Genomic DNA, 12,559 nt, shown 5'->3' with positions numbered 1-12,559 from the left:
GTTTCATACTATTCTCTGTATTGTATACATGTTTTGGGAAAAAATTTTAAAAAGTTAAAAAAACAAAAACAAAAAAACAACAACAACCAACCTTTGATTTTAAAAAATCAAAGCAAAAGCATTAACACAAAGGAAAAAAACAAACAAACATGCTAAGTTTGTCAGCATCAAGGGTAGTCTGCCTGAAATTCTGCATCCACTCTTAAATGTGTGTGTGTGTGTGTGTGTGTGTGTGTGTGTGTGTGTGTGTGTGTGGACCTGCAGTAATGTGCACACATTACTGGGAATGTTGGCCTGAGTATGCATTATCTTTTGTCATAGCAACATCCATTTTCTATTCATAACACTATGTCACCATTATGCTACACACACACGCACACCCAAAACACACATGTGCTTGCATGCATCCTTCTGAACTGTGTGATGCCAAGTTTCGATCAAGTTCTCCATCTCATGTCATGGGAAGGAAAGGATATCTAGCTCCATGCGATCATCTACTATTTTCAACTCCAAGTCCAGGCCTCTGATAGCAAGCTAAAAAAGGAAAAAATAATCTGGCTTATGCTTCCTATTAAAACAATGGGCAGATATATGAGTGCAGGCTGAGACAGAGAGAGAGAGAGAGAGAGAGAGAGAAGAGAGAGAGAGAGTGTGTGTGTGTGCAAACATACATGTCATGTTGTGTGTGCATTTGTATGTGTATATGTATATGTGTGTGTGTGTGTGTGTGTGTGTGTGTGTGTGTGTGTGTGTGTGTGTGTGTCTGTGTGTGTGTGTGTGTGTGTGTGTGTGTGTGCAGACATACATGTCATGTTGTGTGTGCATTTGTATGTGGGTGCCTGTGTGTGAGTGCACACACATACATGCACGTGTGTGTGCACATGTGTATGCATGCGGGTGGGTGGGTGCACATGTGTCTATACATTCATGCATACATACATGTGTGCAAGTGCACACATGTCACTATTTTAATGTATACATGTCATTATTATGTGTATGTGTGCACATGTTTGCATGTGTGCATGCATATACATCCATCCTGGGCATATATATGTTGCATATGTCACTATATGTGTGTACATCTACACATATCATACATGTGCATACATACATTCAGGACAAAGGGTGGCAGACAGTGTGTGAGCGTTAGAGAACACCAGCAGCCACCCAAACCAGAATCAACAGGGTCATCACCCTCCCCAGTGCTTGCGCTGTCATTACCCCTGATCCCTAACCTCTCAACTCAGTTCACAATCCAAACTACTTTTCTCGCATGGAAAGTTCTGCCAGACATGAGATTACTGCTAGCACTGGGACGGCAGCAGAATGAGCCAGGCAGACCCGTGCAAGCAATGTTAGAAATACCACGTTTGCTAAGGATTTAGAATTTTCTTATGTCCAAACCGATGCTATAGACTCAGGAAAAAATCCTTAACCCTTTCAGCGCATATAAGACATCAGCTGACATCCTGCAGAAAGTATAGCCATAGTGCCAATGTGGCGAAGTCATTAGTGTCACGGAATGATGACTGGAAGGACGTGGGTTCAATTCCCAGCGGAAATGGTTCTTTTATGGCCCGTGGCCAGCTCCTACAGAGAGTTGACCTGAGTGTGCCATGGGCTTAAATGGGAAGACTGGGACCACAGGGTCCAGTCATCTACTTCATGGATGTGTCTCTGGTTGTGTTGCTCTAATTTCCAGACTAACACTGCAAGTGTCTGCATCTCTCAGGCCTGGTTGACGCTGGGATATTAGTTTGTCAGGAAACAGAGTACAGCCTTGTCACGTAGTCCCAAACCTAAATTGACCTCCACAGCACTTTAGCAGCAGCAGCAACAGCATACTTCATCATTAATATGATGAATACATTATTTTTTAAGTCTCAAATAAAGTGGCCTTTCATTCCCTGCTTTCATGATGACCTCAGTTTCATTACCTCTCCAACTCTGTGCTTGGAATGAGTTCTGTCAAGGTCTTCAGTGTCAGTAGATTCATGAAGGACTGTCCGTGGAGAAACGTGATGGTGGTCTTCGCGACTAAGCCATTATTGTTAGTAGTAGGGGGTTTAGTTGGTGGCGTCCAAAATATGTGGAATCAGAAAAAACACTACTAAACACCATGGAAGTGACTCAGCAGCAGTGCAGGGTCTCCTCTGGTATGTGGCCTCCTAGCGACCTGACATCGATGGCTCCCTGTGGACTACCAACACTAAGGTTGCAACAAATGAATGGCCAGGTGTGGCCATACGTGGGGACTGGACTGTAGCACAAGAAATGTGGGTTTGCCTCGTATACAAAAAAAGGCATCCAAAACTTTGTCCAGCAGAAAAAGTGGTCCCAGTCAAAAAATTTACACAACTTTTGCAGGCTGTGTGGATGATTGTGGATGGGTATAATGATGAGAGTTGGATCTATCTTGTCTTGTGATTCGTTTGAACTTGGAGGTGATAACAACATCGAAAAACTGACAACATTCAACACTTTGTTTGGTCCATGTATCCCATCAGACATCATTATTGAGCAGATGACTATGACTGGCTGTGAATACGCAGTACTTTCAGGTTGTTTGGGAAGAGGGGAAAAGAGAGAGAGAGGAAGGAGTGGTTTAAGGTGACAGGTCGAAGGCCATGGGATGGCCATAAACGTCAATGAACTGTCTTGTCACAGCATTCAAAAGCTGGAATGGACAGCTGCTAATAATCAAGGATTTTCATGAAACCCATGGTTGAAAGACAGTGGATGGGAAACTCCTAAGTTTCATTTTTGTCACGCTTTTTGTCACTGACATTAGTTGTCCAACTTCTTTCTTGAGGAGGCAAACCGGATACACAGCAGACACTTCATCAGCTCATTTGCAACCATCAAGGAATGAGTATTATCAAAGCACTTCTGCCCTCAAAAGGTGGATGCTCTTTCTTAGGGAAAGAAAAGCTTGACTGCTCAACTTCTGAGAATGTGACAAATCATTTATCTTGACTCAACACACAATTTTATACATGTCTGAAAGACTAAGACTGTAAGAGTTGTGATTGTTATCATAAACTTATAACCTGTTTCATTTTCTTTTACAGGTGTAATCTGACAACATGCATGCTATTTCCAGCTGTGCTTTTTCTTTTGGGATATAATTCTGTTAAGGTGGATATAGATTTTTTATGCATTTTTCTTTCTTTTTTTTTTCTAATCATTATCTTCATTTTGAAATGTCTGAATAGTTATTTACAATCAAAATAACTGGGGGAAAGCCACGACCTAGAAGTAGAATGCACATTAATTTGCCATTGAATTATACAAAAAAAAAAAAAAACGTTTCTGTATCTCCTTTATTTTTTCTTTTCCTTTTTTCTGTTTTTTTTTTTCTTTCTTTCTTTCTTTCTTTCTTGTTATTTTTGTATCCTGAATCCTAAAAATTCCCTAGCAAGGTGAGAGAAGTTTGTGGGTTTTTTACTCTTTTTTTTTAAACAAAATTTTCTGGCACTGAACAGATTTGAGCAAACTCAGCTCTTCTGAGGTTGCTTATAATTATACAACCTAGCCCAGGTGTGGCTGTGTGGAGAGGGTTCAGAAAAAAGAACCCTGGAGAGATGGGGCCAAAAGAAAAAAAAAACTTTTTTCAGTCAGAGGCTATTTGCTGGCACTGGTACGCCAAATGGTGAACAGAGACATGTTTACAATAGAAGTAATTCCCTGTCATTATTGAGGTGCCAAAACAAGTTTACAGTTGAGATAATTAGCTGGCAGAAGCAAGGTGAACAGAAACTGTGGATTTTTTTTTCTTTTAATGCTTTGTCTTGGTCCTAGCGCTATCCTTCAGTTCCAACACCAGCACTGCACCCTGTGTAAATACCAGTGTGCTTAACTACTGGGAGAGTCTCCAGTCCCCATGTGATTCATTAATCAATGGACCTCGCTCTCTCTCTCTGGAAGCAAGCTGATTGCTGATGCTATTCTCGGAACCTGTATCTGTGAGCATACTGTTATCTACTAAGCCTCTGAGAATCAGACAATGGGTATGTGATTGGAAGTGAAGATATTTCAGAAAAGAAAAATTAAACAAATGCGTGAAAAAGCTGGACTGTGGTGAGTCACATTAGTTCCTGCTGGGTTCTGGACCATGCATTTCCAACATGTGGTCATGGCATGCATGCATGCATATGTGTGTGTGTGTGTGTGCGCGCGCGCGTGCGCATGTGTGTGTGCGTGTGTATGTGTCTTTTCGTTCGTTCTTTAGTTTAGCATCTTTTCACTATCAGTGATATTAAAATAAATAAATAAATAAATAAAAAGGGGGGCGTGGCGGAGAGGGAAGAGGAAAACAAAAATGGTAAAAAAATGCAAAATAAATTGCATAACTAACATGCAATTACATTCAACAGTAATAATTCAATAATCAATATGATAATAATAATCAGAAACCATTAACACAATTCTGAAGCACATTAAAGGAATGTAAAATAGGGCTATGAACTAATGCCTGTGAAAGTTCAACCAAAAGAACCTCGTCAGAAATAGCTTTCTAAAAATCATCTGCAGAATAGTTATTCTCTTTGAAATACTTGGGCAAGGTACGTAACTGCTGAAAGTGAAACAAACAATGATGCAAGCTGAACTGCTTACCACAAACGCATGTAATATTTTTACTATACTTTGTCTTCAGCGCATCAAGATTTATACGGAAGAAAGTAGAGGTTATTAATCTTGTATAGCAAGCTGATGGATTCGGTATCTTTTCTTTAATCATATTCTTGGGGAATAATGTCCCTTTATGTTTTAAAAACTTTTCCTTCCATTGGTTATGAAATCGACTCCATGCTGATTTTTCTAACAAAGTGTATGCCTCTTTTTCAGAAAGATGAACACATATTTTTTTCTATTTTTCTGAATCTTGTGCTCCTCTTTTAGCTGCTTTATCAGCAGCTTTATCAGCAGCTTCATTGCCATCAATGCCCACATGAGAAGGCACCCAATAAAAACTGACCTCAGTCCCTTTAATCCTCAAACAATGTACCAACTAATTTGCCTCAATAATTACATCAGGTCTTGTTTCAAAGGCTAAATAATTCAAGAACATAAAGTATTGATTTGGAATCAAGAAAGAATGCTATTTTCGAGAAAACTATTTCATGGCTCACTAAGTAGTTCAGAGCTTGAATAATAGCAATCAGCTGAGCTGTGAATATGGAAAGATGTTTTATGTGTGTGTGTGAGTGTGTGTATGCGTGTGCATATGTGTGCGCGTGTGTGTGCGTGTGTGTGTGTGTGTGTGTCTGTGTGCTTCTATGAATGTGTGCGCATGTGTGCGAATGTATGTGTTGAGCGCGCAAGTATACATACATGTTTACAAGTTAAAACGTAAAACATGTACACATCATGCATAATATATATTTGTGAATGAGTGAGTGAGTGAGAGTGGACAGTGTGTGTGTGTGTGTGTGTGCGCGCGCATGTGAGCAACCGGAAACAAATGTGCGTGCAATAGTGCATGCAGTAAGGAAGAAAACATTCTGCTCACCTCCAGTATCAACAAAATCACGATGACCAAGCCAAACACAACTCCCAACACAGGCAGCGTGGTACCATTCACGTAATAAAAAACTACGTGAATGCTGGCGATGATGCACAGAATGCCTATCAACACAGTCATTGATGTCTGGTTCAGCTTGAAGAAATAACGCTGGTACAAGCTTTCCAACTTGGCATTCTTGAATTTCTTGGACGAGAACACTGCCAAGACCTGTCACACCAAAATACAGAAAAAGCACTGAGCAGATTCATATAAAATATGCTACTTTTTTTTTTCAAAGCATAAGCACAATGTTAAATATGCACAGATAGAAGGAGAAAGAGAGAGGAACATTGTGAGAGATAGAGAGAGAGAAGAGGGATGCATTCAGAGTTCAAAATACAAGTTCACACACACACACACACACACACACACACACACACACACACACACACACACACACACATACACACACATACATACACCTTTACCTTCACTACAGTGCAGCATGGCTCGGTAAGGATGTGCTCAATGTCCATTGCCAAGTGCCGCACCTTGGACTGCTGCTCCGCCTGCAGCTGAGCTTCTTGCTCCTGTGCCCGCTCCCAGGCCCCCTTCCAGGGCCCCTTCTGCGTTGGCGACACCTCTTTGGACGCCATGGGAGATGGGGACACCTTCCCGCTCTTGAACCCCGTGTGACCCTGGTGGAGACCGCCGTTTGGCGTAGGGGTGCCCTGGCTGCTTGGAGTTGCAGGAACGCTGCTGACCATATCTTTCTCCTGCCATTGCTTCGAACTGTGGTGAAGGCACAGTTCACCAGGGGGTTCTTTGCTGGTGTCGGTGATGGAGGATGGCTTGCTGGGCGTGGTGCCTGCTGCATTGTTGGACTTAGGTTTGATGAGCTTGAGTTCCACATCCCCAGCAGACATGATGCAGTGTCATGACATTAATCTCATGTCCTCAGAGCAAACACACAGCAGAACTTTCACTTTCAGCCACATGAACCTTTTTCCGGTGCAGGTTTATAAGACACAACTATTAAAGAGAAGTAGAAGCTTTCCTGCGACTCTTGTCAGACTGGGTTTGGATAAGCACCAAACACTCCTGGTGGTGATGTTGATGATCCAATCCAGATTACAGTGCATGAATAGCCTTAACTTTACATCTGCAAATATATAATACAAAGTATACAAAAGTAAGAAAAGGAATTAGAGATGAAAGGAAGAAAGGTCTACAGTAATGCATAATTTTGATGACATCTTTAGTGATGCATACATACAAATTTAAAAGGCTGGTCTTCACATCTCTCTCTTTCTCAGTTTCTGCATTCATGGACCCCCATGTGCACTCGCAAACATATATAGGGTTTTATGTGTATGGTTCTTACCCTGCCTTAAAGGGAATCACAGAGCATGCTGAATCAATGTCTCCATAACCCACGGAACATAATCTTTGATTATTGATCTTTAAGTATGCATTTTGGATTTTCTGCTTGTGAATATGTACTTGAGGGAGGTTCAATTTCATCGAGGCACTAGCATATCTTCCCATCTGTTGACCTGGGAGATCAGAAGAATCTCCACCCCTGGTGCAGCCAGTATTCAAACCCAGGATGCTATGAGTATGACCACTTGGCTTTTGCGCCTGTCATTTTCAGTATCACATGTCTGAGAGTGAGACATGAAAAAGACCATAAAGATGGTCCAGTGTGAAGACTAAAACATAAAAGCTCAGCTGTGTGTAGGAGACAAACAGCTGAGCAGAGAATTATGCCCATGATGTCTCTAATAGGGTTGGAACCCACAACTTCCCAGCTGTAAGCTCATGATGCTGTACACTGCCATGAGAGCTACATTCAAATTACATTTTAAACTGACTTTTTTCAGTGCAGTATGCTTATCAAGGTAGCTGCTTCGAAGCCAGATCCTACCCTGTCCTGATAAAATAATCTTTAGTAAAACTGGAAAAGAACTACTTTTTTTATTCTTCTCTCCAGCACACCTGACCTGATATATTCATTTACTCATTTTAGATTTTTAAAATGTTTTTATCTTTTTTTTTCTCTCTTTTTTTCCCCCCAATACCTCCCCAGGATGTAATTAAGATTTTTTTCCCCCACTTTCTCCCCAGTTTGTGATCATAATCATAAATGTGATGTTTTCTTTCATTTGCACTTTCTCCCGAGTTTGTGATTTTTTTTTTTCTGTAATTTTTTCTCTTTTTTTTTCTCTTTTTTTTCCCCCCAATACCTCCCCAGGATGTGATTAAGATTTTTTTCCCCCACTTTCTCCCAGTTTGTGATCATAATCATAAATGTGATGCTTTCTTTCATTTACACTTTCTCCCGAGTTTGTTTTTTTTTTTTTGCTGTTTTTATTTTTTTATTTTTTTTAAACCACTTTTTCCTTCGTTTCAGATTATGTTGCTGTTTTTCTTCAAAACTCTTTCCCCAGTTTTTGATTGTGATCCTTTTTTTTTATTTCTTTTTATCACCAACTTGAATCTCCTCGCTGGCTTTTAATCTGTTCACACTGTCTGTGACCTTTTTCATTTTTCTCTCTTCTGGGTTCCTACCCAGCAGTTAATCCATTCTACGGCCTCTAATCTTGTGTTCACAAACTCATCTTGGCCATCATAGTGTCAAAGTCTGCATAACTTTAGCCTCAATCCTTGCCCTTCTCTCTATTCTTCCCCTCCCTCCCCCTCTCTGTCACCCGACTGACACTCTTGTTCATTAAATATATATATGATATATCTACATGTTTGTGAATAATGCAAACTGACATGTCTACATATCTCTCACTCGCTCTCTTACCCTGTTCTTCCCTACCCCCTGAGTCTCTCCTCCTTTCTACTGATAATATTAATAATCACACTCCCCCTCTCTCTTCAAAGGTAAAACACATGTATGTCTTATTTTCATAACAAAATGTATATTCGTGTATGTAAACTGAAATCACTCTCCCACCACCCTTGTCACCCCTTCCTCTCTTTCTCCCTATCATTCTGTCTCTCACATTCTACTTCTTCTCTGCAATGCAGACTATAATTATATTCATTCATGTATCCATCATCTGTAACATTCATGCGGTTTTAAAACCACTAATTGTTTGTTTCTTTGCTTTGTTTTTGGTTCATTTGTTGTCGTTTCTCTTTTAACTGTTCTTTTCTTATCCTTTTCTTTCTTTCTTTTTCTTCCTTAATCTACCAACCTTACAAAAATAAAACATATTCAATGATTCATCATCATCCCCCCAGCCCCCAACTATCAACTTCCTTTTTTTTTTTATTGTCTGCATAGTTGGCATAACATCATACACTGTGATAAAGTACATATGCAACAAATGTGGGCAATAGCATTTTAAACATGACAATATATAATATATTATCAGCACACTTCCATGACCCCACCAGCTGCAGCAGAGTCTGTCATTTCATCTAAAAATCCATCAGTTACTTTATCTTCTGCCAACAGGTGCAGCATGAACAATGCCAGACTAGTACAGACAGATGTGAAGTTTATTATTCATGGTCCTTTCGTTAAAGATCCCCCCGCCCCACCCTTTTTTTTTTCATCCAGCCCCCTTTACTCCACTCATGACTTGGTAACAGTGGTTCAGTCAGTCAGTATGTACAGCTCTACAGTTCTTTTTTTTTTTTTCTTCTTTTCTTAAAAAAACCCAACAAAACAAAAACAAACAAACAAACAAACAAAAAAAACTTCCTCCCACTGTCTATGAATATATTTGTCATACCGCCATGATACCAGTATATGATATGTATACTAAGAATGGTTTTAAATATATGACAAATCTGGCATCCACTTCCATTACAGCTACTTTAAAATGAGATCTATAATGGATACAAAAACAATGTTTGAACGGACAACAGCTTTTCAATCGAATCTCAGTGTGTATCACTGTATGTGTGTGTATGTGCCATTGTGTGTTTCCACATCATAATGTCTGGCAATGATTTAGAAAACTACCATATATCATATGAAAAAAAATCTAATTAAATAAAATAATTTACTTTTTCCCTGCACCTGTCACCTGTTACCATGTCAATAAAAAAGTAATTCTTATTTAGTCAGTACTATTCCTTTGTATGAGCACTTTTGGATAATGAGCAGTACAATGATCTACAGCTAAGTGTATGTGCATGTGTGGTTGTTTCACTGTTTGCACATGCAATGCATACAAACGTGTGTGTGTGTGTGTGTGTGTGTGTGTGTGTGTGTGTGCATACACATGCATGTGCGTGTTGTCTGACCCCATGAAAAGGACATTCTTTAAATTCAAGGGTTCATCTCACCCACACAAGATGAATGCGAAGGGAATGAATTAATATGGAGTCAAGTGCAACAGAGATGCACATTTGTGCATCAGTTGGAAGATACACGACTTCTGGAAACAGAACAATTATCCACAGAATGATAAGGAGGTGTTAACGCCAAAGACAGGGGACAAACATGATGTAAGAAAAAAAATGTAAAAAATTCTTTTAAAGAGGATAATGACAAGAGAAGATTCATGGCTGCACAGAATATAGCACACACCAACAGACTAATATGAAATTTCAATATATCATTGGTATCAAATGCAAGAAACAGTCATGATTTATATTTATTGTGAACTATAGTCTATAGCTGGTACATTGACAGAATAGTACTTCTATGTTGTTGCCCTGTAAAATGTCATTTTGTCATGTGCCAACTGAAACGGTAATCATCTATGACCACATGAGACTGGGGAATGGATAAATATGTCTGTGTCTACCTGACAGGTGTTATTAATAATAAAAACTATCATTATTACTGCTCCACACTATAGCAACAGCAGCCATAGTTGTAGTGGTGGTGGTGGTGGCAGAATCAGTTGTAGCACTTGGCATTGTTTTCATGACCTTAGGAGCAGCAGCAAATGGGTCGTTAAACTCCAGTCCAAAGCCTTGTTGTCATTACTGCTTCATCAGACATCAATATCAACTTAAGTTCAAGACATTTTTATTCACTTCAACAGTTCAAAAAAAACAAACAAAAACCTTTTCTAACTCTGTATCAAATTCTCAAAATGTCTCCCATTTTTTTGTCTTATCTGCTGGACTTGCCTTTTAGGTTGACTTGTTTAGGGTTTTCACTACAATCCAATGTCTTGTTTATAAATATAATTCAATTCTTGTAGATAATATAGCTTCATGTGTATTGTTTCTTGTTTTTAACAATTTAGGCTTAATCTACAACAATGCATATCTGAACAAGTTTGGTTTTGATTCTGCTTGCTGTTAAACCTGTTATTCCACAAAATTTCAGACATGATTCTTCCATGTGAAATGACCTTTGGCAACTGAGACTCGATGATGCCTATTTCTTTGCTTGGTTGTTCTGAGTAACTTATCTTCTGCACACAAGTGCTTATCTATTTAAAAAAAAAAAAAAAAAAAAGTATTATCCTCAGAAACAAATAATATCATTTATTTTCACTTCATTCTAATATCACCATCTTAGATGAACAGACTATAAATAAATAAACAAAACAAAATCTCAAACAATTCAGGATGCCTAATATTGTAATGACTACATTTTGTCTTTTTTAGTTAACTGATAAAAAAATATAATAATAATAATAATAAACAAACATACATTTGTGTGTGTGTGTGTGTGTGTGTGTATACACACATACATATATATATATATATTACATTGTTCAGACTTTAAATATCAAACTTCACAAAAACTGTGACTGTAGTGCACAGCAGAGCAGTGACAGAGAGGGAGGGACAGAGGCGGACTGAGAGCAAGTGTGTGTGTGTGTGTGTGTGTGTGTGTGTGTGTGTGTGTGTGCGCGCGCGCACGCGCACACACATGCACACAAAAGAGACTATAAGTACAGACAGACAGACAGAATAAGAAGCTGTGAGACAAACTAACTGAAAGACAGAAACAGAAAAAAATGACAAAAATAGAAAGAGGGATAAAATTCACATTTTCACTGTTTTTTCAAATATGTGATGGAAAGTAAACCAAATTCTTCTGTCTTTTTTTCTCCTTTCTTTCTTTTTTTCTTTTTTTTTGTGGTTGTTTTGTTTTTTTGTTTTGTTTTTTTGTTGTTGAGCACACAACCTCTTAAGTGAAATAACAAACAACAACAAAAAAACAAAAAAAACAAAAAAACCTTAAGTGAAACCAAATTAATCCCTGACCAAAAATGCAAAACAGTAATCTATTGTATACAGTACATACATCTTCAGTCACCCACACACAGAGAGAGGGAGAGAGCGGGAGGGGGAGACAGAGAGAGAGAGACTCTAGCCGGTCAATGGAGAGAAAGTCTATTTATTTGACTTGAGTTTTAAAATCAATAACTGGATAACTTGTAAACGAAATTCATAAACTAATGAAAATCACTCACATCTGAAACAGCAAATTTGCACATCTAGTTCTCGATCTCGTACTAAAAAAAAAAAAAAAAAAAAAAAAAAAAAGGAAAAAAAATGCAAGCATGCAAATCACTGCATCCTCTCACCTTTCCCACTCTTTTGCCTTCCTCCCTGTCAAGGAAGCAATCAATTCGCTGCCGAACCAGGGAACACAGTTAAACTTGATGTTCAGCAGTCAGAGGCAAAGAAGCGCGATGCCACTCTCGAAGCTGTTGTGAGGTGTACCGCTTCTCCTAACAGTGTTATCGATTGATGACGCCGCCATTCACGTTTCTTAGTGGGCTCCAGGTGTTTCGACAGACAAATCCTCTGTGAAAGCTACAAAATCCACACCGCTCCTTGCGGTGACATCACAAACGGTCGAGGAAATTCGATCCGCATCAATGTTTTTTCTTTTTCTTCTCGATTCGTGACCCGAGGGACAACTTTTTCTTGAGTCTAACTTCCGTTCATGCGGACAGAGTGAATTGTTTTACCTTCATTGGCTAAAATAAAAGGGCACAACCATGGTTACCTGCTTCTCTTCACGACACTCGGCTTCGTTGCTATGTCAGGGTGTGAATCCGTACGTAGTTTTTTTCGTGTCTGACTTCAGTTAATAATGTTTTGAACACGGCT

General features: G+C 39.1%; 1 protein-coding gene across 1 annotated transcript in view; it reads right to left on the bottom strand.

Annotated features, from left to right (window-relative positions):
* LOC143294058 (adenylate cyclase type 5-like) overlaps window positions 1-12,327 on the bottom strand; it is a 61,055-nt gene extending 48,728 nt beyond the window's left edge. Inside the window, 3 exon segments of the mRNA XM_076605474.1 lie at window positions 5,513-5,734; window positions 5,995-6,668; window positions 12,028-12,327. Of these exon segments, the coding sequence (XP_076461589.1) occupies window positions 5,513-5,734; window positions 5,995-6,432 (660 nt within the window). The 5' untranslated portion in view covers window positions 6,433-6,668; window positions 12,028-12,327.
* Window positions 12,328-12,559: the final 232 nt, after the last annotated feature.

This window comes from Babylonia areolata, chromosome 19, assembly GCF_041734735.1.
Source record: "Babylonia areolata isolate BAREFJ2019XMU chromosome 19, ASM4173473v1, whole genome shotgun sequence".
Taxonomy (NCBI): Eukaryota; Metazoa; Mollusca; class Gastropoda; order Neogastropoda; family Buccinidae; genus Babylonia; species Babylonia areolata.
This window is presented reverse-complemented; position numbering and strand designations above follow the sequence as displayed.